General features: G+C 35.7%; 3 protein-coding genes across 4 annotated transcripts; all 3 read right to left on the bottom strand.

Moving 5' to 3' along the window:
- Nucleotides 1-695: 695 nt before the first annotated feature.
- On the bottom strand, nucleotides 696-14,256 carry LOC143604581 (putative LRR receptor-like serine/threonine-protein kinase At1g05700). 2 transcript variants are annotated; one of them, XM_077081011.1, is made up of 13 exons: nucleotides 13,945-14,256; nucleotides 13,357-13,879; nucleotides 12,813-13,288; nucleotides 12,578-12,719; nucleotides 12,422-12,493; nucleotides 12,270-12,341; nucleotides 3,294-3,374; nucleotides 3,053-3,210; nucleotides 2,761-2,966; nucleotides 1,738-1,864; nucleotides 1,556-1,618; nucleotides 1,262-1,454; nucleotides 696-1,163 (listed from the first exon to the last, which is right to left on the bottom strand). In XM_077081011.1, exons 1-13 carry the CDS (start codon nucleotides 14,012-14,014, stop codon nucleotides 797-799), a joined length of 2,550 nt encoding a protein of 849 aa, XP_076937126.1. In that variant the 5' UTR covers nucleotides 14,015-14,256; the 3' UTR covers nucleotides 696-796. The 2 variants fall into 2 exon arrangements, with proteins under 2 accessions (XP_076937126.1, XP_076937127.1); XM_077081012.1 differs by lacking the exons at nucleotides 12,270-12,341; nucleotides 12,422-12,493; nucleotides 12,578-12,719 and adding exons at nucleotides 3,456-3,527; nucleotides 3,617-3,688; nucleotides 3,775-3,916.
- Nucleotides 4,439-5,437, bottom strand: LOC143604583 (putative leucine-rich repeat receptor-like protein kinase At2g19210). Its single transcript, XM_077081014.1, has 2 exons — nucleotides 5,238-5,437; nucleotides 4,439-5,167 (listed from the first exon to the last, which is right to left on the bottom strand). The coding sequence occupies exons 1-2, from the start codon at nucleotides 5,314-5,316 to the stop codon at nucleotides 4,632-4,634; spliced, it is 615 nt and encodes a 204-aa protein (XP_076937129.1). The 5' UTR covers nucleotides 5,317-5,437; the 3' UTR covers nucleotides 4,439-4,631.
- On the bottom strand, nucleotides 10,730-12,195 carry LOC143604582 (LRR receptor-like serine/threonine-protein kinase IOS1). Its single transcript, XM_077081013.1, has 5 exons — nucleotides 12,181-12,195; nucleotides 11,954-12,093; nucleotides 11,530-11,850; nucleotides 11,242-11,434; nucleotides 10,730-11,110 (listed from the first exon to the last, which is right to left on the bottom strand). Exons 2-5 carry the CDS (start codon nucleotides 12,045-12,047, stop codon nucleotides 10,813-10,815), a joined length of 906 nt encoding a protein of 301 aa, XP_076937128.1. The 5' UTR covers nucleotides 12,048-12,093; nucleotides 12,181-12,195; the 3' UTR covers nucleotides 10,730-10,812.
- Nucleotides 14,257-17,255: the final 2,999 nt, after the last annotated feature.

Genomic DNA, 17,255 nt, shown 5'->3' with positions numbered 1-17,255 from the left:
TAGGATTTTTATATCAAATATTTGGTGAGATTAGTTTTTAATTTAATGAGATGTTGTGACGGGTTTAAGATATATATGAGTTTAATGAGACACATACCCGTGAATTCGGGTCAAATGCATGAGAAGCCTCCATTTAAAAAATCAAGCAAATCTGGTGACTCCAAAAAAATGGGGAGTGACCATATCACGACACGTAAGATTTTTATGTTTGTTTATATATATATTATAGATAGGTATTATAATAACTTATTCATTTTAAGAATTTCATGTGTTTTGATTTATAAGGGTGTTCAGTATTTAAGTCGAACTCAAGGAACTAAAAATTCAATTCATTTTGTATTCGAATTTGAAGGTTCGAATTTGATTTTTAATCATTCGAATTAGATCTAGTGGTCAAATTTAAAAAAGTCGTGTTCGATTCAAAACTCGAATTTAAATTATACATTTATTTAATATATATATATATATAATTTTTTTAAATTATAATTACATGTCTTATTTTTATTATAAACTAGCCGGGGCAGGTCGGTAAAACCCGGGTGGTGTTAAAATTCAAGCGTTATCGGTCTCGAGCGTTGAGACGGTACGTCGACGCGAATTCGTTCGGTTTCTTTATGGTACTAGAACTAAAAACAAATTTGGAAGTCCATCGGTTTTTGTTACGTTCATTATGGTACTGGACCTTAACAAAATGCGGGTGCTGTAACTAAAACAAAAAAAACACAAAACTGGACACCCTAACGTATGTGCGTTACATGAGCATATGACATGACTTCAAAGTATCAGAAATTCATTATCATGGGATCAAATCGCCCATGGTTTCAAAGTTCAAGGACATGGATTCACTTTGACGTGTTCTTTCTGCTCGCAGACAGTGCTTCAGATCCATCACCACATCGTTCATGGTTGGCCTTTTTATGGATTTGGGAGAAACACAAGCAATTGCTGTTTCTACTACCTTCTCTGCAGTTTTGATGTCAAAACGACCATCTAATCTAGAATCAATTATAGTTTCAACATTTCCTACTTCATGTTGTGACTTAACCCATTGAACTATGTTAACGCCCTCTGATATTACTCGCCGGCTTGTAATCAGCTCTAGGAGTAGTACCCCAAAGCTATACACATCACTTTTCTCTGTCAACCTGGTGGTTGCGTGATACCTGCATTTTACATTTCAAGTAGAAGTGGTAAGATGCCATTGCCACATTTCGCTTTTAGTTAACTATAAAATTAAAAAATGTTGTCGACAAAAACTCACTCAGGGTCAAGGTACCCAAGAGTGCCAGCCACTTTTATTGATGTTATATGAGTGGCGTCTTCAGTAGCAAAAGCTCTAGACAATCCAAAATCAGCCAGTTTAGCGTGGAAGCCTTCATTCAACAATATGTTTGAAGGCTTCACATCTCTATGGACTATTGGTGGCCTACAACCATGATGCAGGTACGCTAGCCCTATAACATAGAGTAATGCATTCTAAATTTGTTATAGCATCAATTGATGCTTCAAAACCCAATAGTACAAGCTAGCCGTATTAAGTAGCCTAATTACTAACCTTCTGCTGCATCACATCCAATTTGTAACCTTCTTTCCCAGCTCAAGACAGTTGCACTTCCATCTGATCAGTCAAATGAAATGTAAAGCAATCTGCCCCATAGATACTACACTAGAATCTTGACAATATGACATGTAAATATGTACTTAATAAAGAAAGAAAGGTTAAGCAAATCTAATTACCAAATAGATGATCTCCTAAGTTTCCATTAGCCATGAATTCATATATGATTCCCTTGTGGTTGCGATCATCGCAGTACCCAACAAGTGAAGTAATGTTTGTATGATGAATTTTGATGAGAAGCTTGACCTGTTTTTGAAAATTTGTTAGCCATCAATGTTACGACTTAGGTTCATACTTTTCAATCTTAGAAAGTAAGTTTTTGTTTAAGCATCATTATTATTATTTTTATTAGTACATGTGTAAAGGTTTTTGTAGCATGTGGTCTCAGAAAGAGCTTATCAAGCTCTACCAATAGATTTTTTATGAGCGAGATTATACTGAGTTCTTTTGTGCAGGGTGCTCAAGGCCAGCTCAATGTTTCTGAGAGGCCTAAAATGAGATTTAAAATTGGGGCCATTTTCTAGTTAGGATGTCAAATATCAAGCAACCACGAATTGTTCTAATTCACATCAAATCAATCATATGTCACCTCTCAAACTCTCATGAAATCAATAGAGTTGCCTTTTTGATCATGAAAATTGTAATTAAACATAGCATGCGTGGTACTTCCAGATAAGAACCAACTAAAAATTAGCCACTGAATTTGAAGTAATCAGTGGTCCTTATTTGTCCTATGTATCCTTCAATTGCAAGCCATAAGAATTATATTTAAATAAAGGTTGTTAAAATATACTGTATATGACAATTGTAAGAAAATTCCAAGAAACCATAAAAATCCAAAAAGTAATAAACATTTTGAAATCGAACATACAAATCGACATGGTATCAAACTGAAATAAGGCCTAAAGTCTAGTTTATTATGAAAAAACGGGCCATAAAAATATGTAGTAGTAACTTCAGTTATAATAAGTAGGGGATAGTTAATTACATGTAGCGTAATTATGTGATTATATTGTAGTGTAATTACACTATGTTGTATATATAATTACACTATTTGATTCTCATTGTTAGAACGTTAATTTAGTTTGTATTTGATCTAAACCCGTAATAAGTAAAATAATTTATATCCTAAATATCTTTACCTCAGTTTGAAATTCTTTGTAACCTTGAGATGATGATTCAGAGAGCATCTTCACAGCAACTTGGTTATTCCCGACGGATCCACGGAACACACTTCCAAATCCTCCTCGTCCGATTTCATTCTGGAAGTTGTTAGTAATACTCACCACTTCGGAGTATGTAAACCTTTGTTTACTGGGTATGAAAAGCTCCTCCTTTTTGATCAAAGCTGCATTCATTAATTCAATTTAGCAAGTACTTTTCGATTTATAAATGTATAGGTGACATGATTACAAGGTTAAGAATACTGTAAACCTTTTCTTTTCATTTGTATAACTATCAATACGATGATGGACAATACCACGATGCCTCCAATAATTGGTGCTAAAATAACAACTATTTTATTATTGTTGTTTCTGCATGAACCCTTGAGACAAGAACTTTTTTCCTCATCAATGCCCTCTTCATCAGTACTGATTATGTAAAAAATGTTAGAACAATGAGGTTAATGTTGATTTGCTTTTGCTTAATTTCTTTTCTGAGGTAACTATCAAACCTCAACGATAACGATCCTTTCTTTGATTTTTCTAGAAGTTCTGCAGGAAGTGGTCGTGTGAAGTTGTTTCCCACTAAGTTACTACAAGGAAGACCATACAAGATTATTATGCATTATGTAAAATATTTTTACCCTAAAACAACAACAGGGCGGGTGGCTTACAGAATCCTCAAGTTATTTAGTTGAGCAAGAAAATTCGGCACATTTCCTGTCAACTTGTTGTAGGATAAGTCCCTGAAAAAGAAACAAAGAGAAATAAGCAGATTGTGCAAGTGAGCTTAATATATTAAAGATTATATATAACAATAAATGAAAGAAGTTACAATGATTCTATCATTGTGAGATTGGCCAAAGCAGTAGCTATCTCTCCAATCAATCCCCTAGAAGAGAGGTTCCTGCATTAAAGTTGGTTAATCAGTTAGAGTTATATTAAAATGAAACAATATATTATTCAGTGGTGGCTGTGAAGTGCAATACATACAGGGAAACGATTCTAGCTGCCCTCGAAGCATCATAGTTGCAGTTAAGACCAACCCAAACATTTTCCTGTGGAACACATGGATCTCCTTGCCAGTTCAATTTTGTTAACCCATAGGTTGACTTGGTACTCAAGATTGCAGCAGCTAATATTAACAATAAGGGAAATAGATGTGAGAAGACGATGAATCGATGATAATAGCATCAATTCGATCTCGTTATAATGTTTAAATGGATAGACCGTGAAAATAGCATCAATTGTCGTAAAATATATATTACAACAAAAAACATATTAGCTACTTCTACTTGTAGAGAATTATAGATATATACCATCTTGGTCATCTGTTTGGTTTTGCTGGAACTGCTTTAATTTATAAACCTCTACTGCGTTCAAGATAGGAGGGAGGGTTGAGTTTGAGGTTCTAACTAGACGTATAAGCTCAAAGAATGATGAATTTGAATATGTGTAAGCTTTTACGGTGGTTATGTTAGTTGATGGAGAAAATCTTCCAGTCCAGACATGGTTAATATAAATGTTGAATTCTCGCTTCTGATTGCTTTGTAGCGTTTCAACTTCAGCAAAGTGAAGGTAGACGATAAGGTCAAAGTAGTCCTTAACCGTCCCGGTATAGTTTAATTGAAGTATAGAGTTGTTATCTATAGGTAACATGGCAGTGCTCATGACCTTTAATGGTACTTGTTCTTCAGTGAAAGATTTTAAAGAAACTGTATCAGAAGTGTGTACTGATTTATTCACCTTATAATAATACCATATTCTGTCAAACTTGTCATCTTTGTACCTGTTTTAGAATATAAGAAACAAATAGTGATCAGAAAGGTTAGAGTTATATACTAATAACGTTAAGAAATTAAAAATGCTAACCTGATCATTTCATTTGTAGCTAAACTATACCGCGCCTGCAGGATTAATGATGGTGATTGATATTCTTCATACATGGTGATATTCAAAAGCCTTAATTCTAAGGCTGTAATGAAAGGAACTCCCTGATCTGTGTTAACAAGGCAAACATGTATGTAATCTGATGAAGCTAGGTGTATCAACTCATGGTACATTTGAGTAACCGTAGCCCAATAATCTGCTCCAATAAAAAGATCAAACTGTGGGGGTTCACCTCTAGATTCATCGTAATAGAAAATCGCCCTTATCAAATACCTATTATTCTTCCCGTTTTGGGGTCTGAGAGTGTAGCAGTTTCTTTTATAAACAGGAAAGCTTCTAATAGTGTTGAGCACACGTAGGTTATTGTTTTGAATGGCTTGTATGTCTTGAGTCACACCAGCATCTATGAAGCCATAGTCTGAAACATAGTTTATGCCTGTGCTGTTATCTGTATAATGTGACCCTTGCGGAATTCCACAATCTATGCTAATGAAGCCTGCTAAGAAAGGATTGAGAAATGAAAACATCATTAAAGACACATGATAAACAAGTGGTTCTTGTGGTACCTGATTGGTCGTCTTGAGCATAAATCATAGCAGCTACATGAAGAACTAGAATAGGAAAGAAAATTCTCAACACTTTCATTGCTAATGATAACTTAATTTGGAGCGTATGCGTAGTGTGTATAAGGAAGGTGTAATTGTGTAAATAGTATTTGATAATTGTAAATAATGTTTGTACAAGAGATTGGGTTATATACAAAACCCATATTTATATAATACGGGCTTGGTTCAAATACACAATCTTCTAAAACCAGAAAGTCGTAGGAAGGGTATCAAGCGAACTCCGAAACTCAAACTAGCGGCTTGGAACCATCTCGTCAAACTCTACGATATTAGATTTTAGGTTTTCGCTTTTCTAGCTTGTAGATTATAGATTTCTTTTCCCATATCATTGTGTCTTTTTATTTATCATTTTTTTATTATTTGTTTTTGCCATTTATATTTTTTTCTCCTTGACACTGTACTATTTTGTGTTCCATTTTGTTTTTATGCATTTCCTATATTTAGAGATTGTGTATCCTAACTTAACTCTATATAGTAGTATTTTTAATATTTGTTTAATTAGTTACATTGTGAGTATTTTATGGTGGTTTGTATTGACGTTTTTCTTCTGTGAGGATTTTGTGATTTAATATCTTTGGTTGACATAGTTGGATTATTGTATTTCACATAGTTTATGTGTGTTTCTTTTTCAATTTTAAATAATTTGAAAATAGAAAAAACCGTTTTAATCATTTTCAGACATAGGAATCAGGCAATTGAAATAACTGAAAAACTATGTCTCCTAAAAGGATTTGAACCTCCAATCACTTATGAGTTAGACCAAATACTTGATTTGTATAGGAAAATATGTAATATGAAAATACGAAAACAAAAATAAATATCAATTACTGCAAATTCACAAATATTTGGTTGGTAAAAGTATTCATGTTGGTTGCGTGTGTGTGGTCCTTTTAAATTAGATTTAAAATAGTATTAAGCCACACCGCAACGCGTTGCGGTGGGAGCGAAAACCATTAAAAAAACATTAAAACATTATCAAACCCGTGTGTTGATAGGCCGAGGGCGTTGGGCTCGTGCTTTGTGGTGGGATTGTTAGACCGAACGAAAGTAGACCTAAAAACTTCCGATCATGGCTATTTGTTGCGGCTTGTTAACACGTGAAAAATAGGCCGAAAAATTAAACACAAAAAATAATAACTAAGTCGTCTTATGACCGAAAAGTTGAATAGGGATGATAGATGTAAAAAGGTTGAACAACACATGCGTGTTGCAGCGTGTAAATTTGCAAATTTTAGACTAAAAGGTTCTATGAAAATTTTGTATAAGATGAAAAGTATTAGAGAACAAAGTTGAAAGTAGAAAATTGTTGAGATTAAAAATAAAACATACTTTATGACAAATTTGTAAAAAAAAATATGAAAGAAAAATAAAAGAGAAATTTGAAAAAAAACACCTAATGCACAATGTACAACTCATTTATGCACTAAAACCTTTACAATTGTTTATATATAATAATTCTAACTATGGACGGTTGTTAAATAACAATTCAGATTGCCTACTGACAGTCCCATTGTTTAATATATTTGTTCCTAATGAGCCGTGACTGATAGAAGTTTAACTCTATTAGTCATTGGTCGTGAGAAAACTCAACCTGAACACCACCACCACAACTTGAACACCACTACTGACCACCACCACCGGCGACCACCACCACCACGTGAACACCACCACCAACTTACTCACCACAACCAACCACCACCACCGTCGTCTTAAACCTTCATGTGTTAAGGATTTTCCTGATTCTCAACGATCAGACCAATGAACATTCTCCATCCCCGTCTTCAGAGCCCTAATTCGCCGTCTGACTAGTTGGGTGCTCGCCGGATTTGCGACCCTCTTCTTCTACCGTTGCTGACTCCGACAATGGTTCCAGAGTTCCAGCAATCTCAATAATTAAGGATTTTACTAGAAAAATGTTCGTAAATGTCTGATATAATAATGTTACAAATAGGTATGGGACGAAAATGTTGGGTTTATGGGAAAAAGGAATTTTACGGCCAAAACCATTTTTACGGCGACCGACGACTAACATCATTAGAATTATGTTAGTCGCGGGTCGTCGAGAGTAAATCTGCTAAAAGATTAGACCATCAGTAGCCAACTCGTTAATTGAGAGTGTTATTTGTCAAATAGTCAATAGTTGAGATTATTTAAATCTAATTTTTCTTTTGTTAAAAGACAAATTTCTTGTATTTTATAGAAGTTGAACTTGGGATCTTTGGTTGCTAAAGAGACTAACCAACCCCTGGGCAATATTTACACCGGTTAGTCTTGAGGTTTTGCTTCTTTTATAGTAATGGTTATAGATTAAGCGAGGGTTATGTGATTTGGTTTGTTTGGTAGATGTAGTTGGATGACTATGCCACATACTTTTTTGTGTTTTCTAATTTTTAAAATTTTAAAGGTAGAGAAAGATGGTTTGTTCAGTTTTAGGCACAGGGAAGAGGCATGTGGAACAACTAATTACTCTTGTCAATTTAAAATTTTGTCAAGTCCAGTGGCCCCTTTGAAAATGAAATCTAATGAAAAACTCACTATCTGACAATGGATTTAGAGCCAGAAGAATTGTATATACGAGACTAAATCAATACAGCATTTTTTTTCATAAATAAATACTTTATTAACGGACTTACAACTTTTAATCAATCAAACTAATAAACTGAAAAACTACGTCTACTAGACGGTCTGAACCAATAACCTGTACAAAAGGTCAAATGCTTGATGTTATATAAGAAATAGTCTGATATGTAGGCCTGGCTTTGAGAAATCAAAAAAAAAATTGAGTCGAAGACAAAAAAAATTTTGGGCCTTAAATAAAAAGAATTTTTTGTTAGGTTTAAACACGTTAATTTTTATATGAGTTTACTTTGTTATAATTGGGTTGTGTAAAAAACTTTGGTATAAAAATCTATCCTCTCTAACAACAGCCTATAAGTTTTGCCACTTGTTATTTCTACATTAAACCTCATTATTTTTAACAAATTTATTTATAATAGTAAAACAATAGTTACCATTCTTAAAATTTATGCTTCAAATTTTGTTACCTTAATATTTATTTCCCATTTTTTTCAAACATTTGATATTTATAATTATAGTTTACTTTTAAAGACTATTGTACAACGAATGTATTAATATTTAATAGTGTTTAACGGGTTTATTGTTTCTTGTATAATGATTATTTATTAAATATTGTATTTTCAATAACTACTCGTGTAATACACGGGCCTCAAACTAGTAGGATTATACATGGCTCAAATGAGAGTAGAACCCATAACATTTGGGTTAGGAGTAATACCCCTTAGCCACTAGACCAAAACTAGGAGTTATGTGTACAAACACTAAATATACATATATATTGTTTTAATAAAATTACATATAATTTAAAAAAAAATCAGGCTTAGCGGGGTGTCGGGCCTGTGGCCGTCGACTACCCGGCCACACCTTATTGGGCGGCCCTGCTGATACGTATGTATTACACGAAAACTGAAATAAATATCAATTACTGCAAATATGCAAATTGTTATACTTGATTATGTTTAGGCAATTTATACATGTAACCCCCACCAACACGTTATGATTAGACATATTCGGTAGCCTTTCAGCCCCTAGGGCTTGCCTGTGGGCTTTTCCAGCCTTCACAATGGTTTAAATAGGTGAAATTTGGTTTTTTCGTGTCTAGATGACGTGCATTAATCTTTGCCCATTAAGTGTGCCACAAACCATACACGATTCGTGAGGGATAGTTATAACTCCATGTTTGAATGTGTCTTGCCAAAACACCCAAAGTTCATATATTGTGGCTCCCGTATCTCATTTTCTATCGAGATAGGTCCGTTAGAAGTTATGACCCTTTCCTGTTGACTCGTCATGCTCATTTAATGGCTCTAGCCCTGGGTTTTCATTGGAACTCCTATTTTTATGATGACTTCACGCTTTCCACTTCTCAGGTGATGATAAACCCGCTCTGACACACTTCAGAACTCTCATTTAAGCTTCCATCACCTGTTGGTTCAGCCCCCAAATATAACACACACGTTTGTAATATATGGAAGATGAATTTATAGTGTGTGAAAGGAAATGCTTGTTGTGTATTTGATAATCAAAAGAAAGAGCCACCTGACTAATTCGCGAGATGGAAGATCTACCCTGTGTCATGCGGACATTCTTGTGTTTGGCTGGGCAGAGGGTAAGCATGTGTGTGTCGACTTCACCGGGGTGTCCCCATTGGTAGGGCTGAGATACAATGGTTTCGTTCCGGGACAGACGGTTTTGAGGTCGGAATCTAGGAAGGTTCTAAGCATGAGGCGGCGTGTTTGGAGAATCAACACTTGTTCATCCCATTTGCCTTCGACATATTGGGATCCCTAGCTCCCGAGATGGTTCGCGTTTTGGAGCGGGTGCAGAAGGTGGTCCACAATGACTCGTAGAACCCGAGGAACCAAGGATTGATATTTAGTAGGATAGGCTTTGCGATTCAAAAGGGGATAGCGGCGCAACTTGTTACTTTCTTACTCATTATCCAGATGTAACTTGGTTTGTGTTAATATTATTAAAACTTTTTTCATATTAAAAAAAAAAAGAAAGAAAGGCGTACAGAAGAAAACAAAATAACACAAATCCTAACTACACAACGAAAAATTAACACATTATATCCCATAAACTCTGTCAAACATGGGTATAATCCCTTTATTCAGCATGACTCGATCTCACACCTCTTGACCGTTAGCTGGACCCACTTGACCTGTGAACAACCCGATTAATCCACTCATCATGATAAACACAAACATTCACGCACTCATCAGCGGTACCTTACACAACTCAATCGGGATGTTGTGACATTATTAGCCGTAAGAATCTTGGGTACATCAAAAACTTTTCTTTAGTCCCGACAACGACATTCTTCTGAATTGTATTTTGTTCTAGTATTTAAACAATCACTGTGATTGTAATTTGTTTATCAGGTTTTAGTTAATTAGCAAACACTCGAGAGCCGGGCTCTCTTAAAATCCTTATATTATGCAAAATTTCTTCAGGTTATTAGTCATTCCCAAGAAAAAAAGGGTATGAGATGGCATGCCATCGTATATTGTTGAAAACGTCGTATCTGAAAGTTTTTACTCATATTTGAAGATTTTTTCTCAATTTTGGTGATTGCGCTATCTTTTTTAGCACCAAACACGATTAGCTTAATTTACGTGTTTATATGTTCTTAATTCTATTTATCTATTTGAAAGTTTGTACTTCTGAAAATTTATCAGGATATATCTTATCAAGTGTTGAATTTCCTATAAGATAACCGTTTTCATTTTTAAGTAATATATCAACTTAAAAGAAAATAATCAAGCCCTGACTAACTTGGTTGGTTTGAATAATACACAAGAAGATTATTTTTTACCAGAAAACTACACACCATAAGAAATGTACGTGTTTTACATGAACATTTGGAACAAAACAGCTTAAAGACGTCACTATCTTAGTTCAAGGACATGGATTCACTTCCACAAGTTTTTTCTGCTCACAAACAAAGTTTTAGATCCATCACCACGTCGTTCATGGTTGGTCTTTTGATGGATGTAGGGGAAATACAGTCAATTGCAATATCTACTACCTTTCGGGCTGTATTAATGTTAAAACACCCGCTTAATCTAGAATCAATTATATTTTCAACATTTCCTTCTTCAACTGCTGACTTGATCCAGTTAGTTATGTAAATGCCCTTTGATATTGCTTGACGGCTTGTAATTAACTCCAGGAGTACCACCCCAAAGCTATACACATCACTTTTCTCTATCAACCTACCAGTTGCATGATACCTGCATTTTACATTTCAACCAGTAGTTTTAAGCTCCAACTACCAAATTTCTCCGGAAGAATATTATCTATTGCAATGACTATATCTTTTTGTTAACTTTAAAAGTGAAAAACGTTAACAAGGAAAACTCACTCAGGGTCAAGGTACCCAAGAGTGCCAGCCAGTTTTGATGATGTTACATGAGTGGCATCTGCGGCAGGAAAAGCTCTGGACAACCCAAAATCCGCAAGATTTGCGTGGAAACCATCATTCAACAATATGTTTGAAGACTTCACATCTCTATGGACTATTGGTGGCATGCAACCATGATGCAGGTATGCTAGCCCTATAACATAGAGCCATGCATGCTAAATTTGTTAAAGCAATTGATGCTGAAAACCTAATCAATACAAGACAGTATTAAGTAGCCTAATTTTTAACCTTCTGCTTCATCACATCCAATTTGAAACCTTCTTTCCCAGCTCAAGACATTTGGGCTTTCTCTGTCAATTACCTCTGCTTGAAATTCCTTGTAACCTTGTGATGATGATTCGGAAAGCATCTTCACAGCAACATGGTTCTCTCCAACATATCCATGGAACACCCTTCCAAATCCTCCTCTTCCAATTTCATTCTGGAAGTTGTTGGTAATACCAACCACCTCAGAATATGTAAACTGTTGTTTTCTGGCCGGTGTAAAAACCTCATCTTTAAACTGTTGTTTTCTGGCTGGTGTAAAAACCTCTTCCGTTTTAATCAAAGCTGCATTCACTTATTAAAAGTTAATAATCACTTCTTCAATTACGACACCGAGACATATAAATCTATTAGATAATATGTTTACAAGCTTAAAAATACTGCAAACCTTTTCTTTTCCGTTGTTTAACTATGAATACAACGATGGACAATACCACGATGCATCCAATAACTGGTGCTAAAATAACAACTGTTATGTGCATCCAAGAGCTTTTATCGGCTCTACCTTCACTGCTGCTTTTTTCAATACTTTTTATTCAAGAAAAAAACGTTAGAACAAATTAGGTGAATTTTGATTTGATTTGCTTTATGCTCTAAATTAGTAAAAAATCAAACCTCAACCATATCGACCCTTTACCATATAAGATAGTTATGCAACATGTAAATAATATTTTTGATCCTATACCGACAACCGGGTGGCTTACAGAATTCTCAAGTTGTCTAGTCGAGCAAGAAAGTTTGGCACACTTCCTGTCAAATTATTGTAGGACAAGTCCCTGAAAAAGAAAAAAAAAGCATATTGTACACATGCGTGTAATACATTAAAGACTATAAGTATATAATTGAAAGAAGTTACAATGATTCTATCATTGTGAGATTAGCCAAGGCTGTAGCTATCCCTCCACTCAGTCCCCTAGAGGAGAGGTTCCTGCATTAAACACATTATTGTCATCAGTGCTTTTAGATTGAAACAATATATTATTCAGTGGTTGTTGTGAACTGGAATACATACAAGGAAATGATTCTAGCTGCCCTCGGAGAACTATAGTCACAGTTAAGACCAACCCAAACAAATTCCTTTGGAACACATGGATCTCCTTGCCAGTTTAATTTGTTTAACCCATAAGCTGACTTGGTACTCCAGATTGCAGTAGCTAAAACAATAAATTAAGACAAGAGATGTGAGAAGACCATGATAACAGCGTCAATTCTCGTAAAATACTACAACAAAAAACATATGCATTTACCATCTTGGTCATCTGTTTGGTTTTGCTGGAGCTGCCTTAAAGCATAAATCTCGAGTGCATTTAAGATTGGAGGGAGGGTTGAGTTTAAGGTTCTATTTAGTATGAGCTCATAGGTTGGCGAATTGGAAGATGCATAAATTTTTACGGTGGTTATGTTAGTTGAGGGAGAAACTGTTCCAATCCATCTGCCATTATTGTATATGTTGAATTCTCTCTTCTGATTTCTTTCTAGTATTTCAACTTCAGCAAGTTGTATGTAGACCATAAAGTCAACGCTGGTCCTGGCAGACCATTGATAGTTATAGTGTATATATGTAGAGTTTACTGGTGTAATGGCAGTGCTCATGACCTTTAATGGTACTTGTTCTTCGCTAAAAGGTTTTAAAGAAACTGTATCAGAAGTCTGTATTGCTCTATAGAGGTCCGGAGGCAGTGTAGCTGGATACCATATTCTATCATACTTGTCATCTTCATACCTGATTAAGAAAGAAAATTAATGAAGCAGGGCTGTATTATATACTAAGAAATTTAGTTAAATGCTCACCTGACAGTTTCACTTGTACTGAAATCAATGCGTTGCAAGAGAAATAATGACGATGGTAATCTATCATTATACATGGTGACATCCAAAAGCCTTAGCTCTAATGATGTAATGAAAGGATCTCCCCGATCTGTGTTAATGAGGCAAACATATATGTAATCTGATGAAGCGAGGTGTATCATCTCATGGTAGTAATAACTGGCTGGGCTTGGAATATAAATCATCGCCCAATAATCTGCTCCAATATAAAGATCAAATAGCGGGGGATGACCTCTAGATTCACCGTAATAGAACATCGCCCTTATCAAATACCTATTATTCTTCCCTTTCTGGGGTCTGAGAGTGTAGCAGTTTCTTTTATTTTCGGGAAAGCTTCTAATAGTGTTGTACACGCGTTCAGAACAGTTAAAAACGACTTGACTCACACCACCTGCTATGAAGCCATCATCTGAAACATAATTTATGCCTGTAGTGTTTTCTGTGTAGCTTGGCCCTTGCGGGCTTCCGCAATCTAAGCTAATGAAGCCTGCTAAGAAAAGGTAGAGACATGATAACAGCATTCAATACATGAATAAATGATTCTTATAGTACCTGATTGATCATCTTGAGCGTAAACGACCATAGCGGGTAGAATAGAGAAGAAAATTATCAACACTTTCATGTCTAGTGATAACTTAATTGTGAGCGTTTGCTTCTCCCTCACATCCCTTCCCTCCACTGCTAAATTTGCAAGGTCTGACCTGACTTGCTTTTAGTCAAATATTCAACATGTTCCTAGATAAATAAAATTTAATCTTGTGAACCAAAATTGATTATATTATAATATGATCACAGCAATTTTAAAAACCGGCAGGACATCAAACCGACCTGTTTTGATCTTGTGAACTCAAATTATATAGGATATTACAACGTACTGAATTATGCATTTATGCTCTTGGTGTACTTCATCCATTGAAATTGTCACATGGCAGGTTTTGGAGAGAACGTTGCTTTAATTGAATATACACAACTTTTACTTATAACAAAAACTGTCATCGCGTAATAAATCAAAATAAAACTTTAACACTTATACTTCAAAATCTGTTATAAACTCTACAAAGAAATGAAGTTTAAATCTAAAGACAAAAAGCCAAGAATTTCCTACATCGTTATAGCCTGATGGCTGTGTTGCTCTTTCTCTTTACATTACTACCGGAGTTCAGATATTCTATGCTAAAAGGAGTCACTGATCGAACCTAAGCTTTTACTTCACAATAATTCGTCATTATGGCAAACTTTTCTCAAATTCTAACATCAGTGAATATCAAGATCATCACTCCAAACAGTTGTGATTTAAGTTAAACAAGAACGTACTGAATATAAATAGATCAAACGAGACCAATTAAACGAGAAACATAACATATCAATGAGAACTATATAGCCTAGTGGCATCTTGGTGGTGGGATAAGGCTTAGGGACCATAAGGTCCTGGGTTCGAATCCCACAAGTGGGTTTTCCCAAGATTTATTGGGTTTCCTCCTGAATTGGTGGTTAGGCATTATTGCCTAGTGGAGATGGATATGATCGCGTGGTTCTGCTAGTGACACGATGACACTCCAGTGGTCTGTGAGTGATCCTAATTTGCCGTTCAAAATTATTATTTTTAATATTTTCCTTGAAATTCTTTAGGGGTATCTTTCGAGGTCACAAATACTTCTCACACTTTTTGTTTTTGTCTTCGTTTATAGATTAACAGTTTTCCTATACTAATAATAGTTTTCTTAATCTTTAATGTTTTACAAAAGTTTATTACGTTACTTGTTGAATTGGTTCGGTTGATACATGTATGCTGGGTTGTCAATGAGCCGAGCCGAGCCAAGCTCGACTCGAATTGGTTCGGGGTCTTAGACAAGGCGATCCGTTAGCCCCGTTTTTGTTTATTATCGCCATGGAAAGCTTATCTGCTATGATGTATTCAGCGGTCGAGAAGGGATTTATTCTGGCTAAAAATGTGGTTCATCTGGCCCGGTTCTTTCTCACTTTTTATAAGCGGATGATGTGGTTTTTCTGGGTGATTGGAGCAATCGGAATGCGCTGAACTTGGGTCGGATTCTAAGATGTTTTTACTTAGTGTATTGTCTAAAAGTTAATTTACATAAATGTAGTATTTATGGTATAAATGTGGTAGGGACTGATTTGGGGAGGATGGCTACTGTGCTTCGGTGTAAGGTGGGAGTGGTGCCTTTTATACATTTGGGTCTTCAAATAGGAGGTAATATGAATTTAATTGACTCGTGGGATCCGGTGGTAGAACTTTTTAGTAAGAGGCTCTCTCGATGGAAAGCAAAAAATTTGTCGTTCGGTGGACGCTTAATAGTTTTGAAATCAGTTCTTAACTCTCTCCCTACGTATTATTTTTCGTTATTTAAAGCACCGACTGGGGTGTTAGATAAGTTAGACCGTTTGAGAAGGGTGTTCTTTTGGGGTGGTTCAGAAGAGAAGGTAAAGATGAATTGGGTCGCTTGGGAAAAGGTGTCGGCTCCGGTTGATTATGGTGGACTTGGCTTGGGTTTTTTAAGGGATTTCAATGTTTCCTTGCTTACAAAGTGGTGGTGGCGGTTTAAGAATGAGAGAGGGAAACTTTGGTGAAAGGTTATATGGTCACTTCATCATTCTTCTAGATCGTGGTCGAGTGTTCCGGTTAGGCTCTCTTGTGCGGGTCCATGGAGGCAAATTGGTAAAACGGTACAGGAGATTGAGCCGGTCGGGATCGAGTTGGGTAAAATGTTCCGTAAGGTAGTAAATAATGGGAAAACTACTTGGTTTTGGTTGGATATTTGGATCGGAGATTGTCCGTTGTGCGACAAGTTTTCGCCTCTTTTTTCGATAGAAATGTCGAAGCGGTGTTCGGTAGCCGACCGTCTTTTTATGATGGATGGGATCGTTTGTGGAAGATGGGATTGGAGTAGAGAACCGATTGGGCCAATTTTGTTAGAGGAGTTTAGAGGCTTGTTAACTGTGTGCCAACATGTTCTTTTGGAGTCCGGATTCGACAAAACTATTTGGTGCGGAGACCCTTCAGGTGCGTTTTCGGTTCGGAATATTAAAAGAATTTTGGTAGATAAAATGTTGGTCAGGCCCGCTTCTATATTTGATTGGAATAATTGGATTCCTAAAAAAGTGGGGTTTGTCGCTTGGAGGGCGATGCTTAATCGTTTACCAACTCTTGATGCTTTGGCTAGAAGAAACATTTCGATAAACTCTTTGGTTTGCCCAGCTTGCGGTAGTGAAGAGGAGTCGGTTGATCATGTTTTTATTTCTTGTGAAACAGCTCAAAAGGTGTGGTGTTTGATTTCCCAATGGTGTAAGGTTCCCTCAATTTATGCCTTTAGTATTCGGGATTGGTGGAGTTACACTTATACTCGTTATTTCCTAAAGATAAAGCTAAGGCGCTCCATGCGGTTTGCTTGGTTACGATGTGGTGTCTTTGGAAGAAGCGAAACGAGTTAATTCATAACGGGGTTCCGATTCAGATTCTGAGCTTGATCGAAGAGATAAAGTCGATGCATTTCCTTTGGGTTAAAAATAGGTCCAAAAGGAATGGGTTGACGTGGGAAGATTGGAGAAGGTTTCGGTTGTAATCTTTTTAGTTTGTTTATTGTTTCTTGGGTGCCCGGTTGGGTTGTTGTCGCAATTGCGGTGGCTTGTTGGTGTTTTTGTTTTTGGTGGTTCTAGCTTCTTGCTAGTTTTTATATATAAATTTTTGTTGGCCGTTCAAATATATATATATATATATATATATATATATATATATATATATATATATATATATATATGTATATATATATATATATTTATTGGAAAATTACTTTTCCATGTCCTAAGACTTCCTGTCAAATTAGGTCTATATATCTGTGTATGTG

Source organism: Bidens hawaiensis, unplaced genomic scaffold (genome assembly GCF_021521415.1).
Source record: "Bidens hawaiensis isolate Kalapana, Puna unplaced genomic scaffold, B.hawaiensis_p1.1 tig00065914_1, whole genome shotgun sequence".
In the NCBI taxonomy this organism is placed as follows: Eukaryota; Viridiplantae; Streptophyta; class Magnoliopsida; order Asterales; family Asteraceae; genus Bidens; species Bidens hawaiensis.
The sequence above is the reverse complement of the archived record's forward strand: the minus strand, read 5'-3'. Positions and strand labels throughout refer to the sequence as shown.

Excerpts from the sequence above, each read along its gene's own strand:
- LOC143604583 (XM_077081014.1), bottom strand. The coding sequence starts at position 5,316 with ATGAAAGTGTTGAGAATTTTCTTTCCTATTCTAGTTCTTCATGTAGCT. Across the intron at positions 5,168-5,237 it reads TGCTCAAGACGACCAATCAG|GCTTCATTAGCATAGATTGT; the intron begins GTACCACAAGAA and ends CTTTCTTAGCAG.
- LOC143604582 (XM_077081013.1), bottom strand. The coding sequence starts at position 12,047 with ATGCACATAACAGTTGTTATTTTAGCACCAGTTATTGGATGCATCGTG. Across the intron at positions 11,851-11,953 it reads TAAACAACGGAAAAGAAAAG|CTTTGATTAAAACGGAAGAG; the intron begins GTTTGCAGTATT and ends AAGTGAATGCAG. Across the intron at positions 11,111-11,241 it reads CTTGGGTACCTTGACCCTGA|GTATCATGCAACTGGTAGGT; the intron begins GTGAGTTTTCCT and ends TGTAAAATGCAG.
- LOC143604581 (XM_077081011.1), bottom strand. The coding sequence starts at position 14,014 with ATGAAAGTGTTGATAATTTTCTTCTCTATTCTACCCGCTATGGTCGTT. Across the intron at positions 12,720-12,812 it reads CCAAACAGATGACCAAGATG|CTACTGCAATCTGGAGTACC; the intron begins GTAAATGCATAT and ends TTATTGTTTTAG. Across the intron at positions 2,967-3,052 it reads TATACAAATGAAAAGAAAAG|CTTTGATCAAAAAGGAGGAG; the intron begins GTTTACAGTATT and ends TAATGAATGCAG.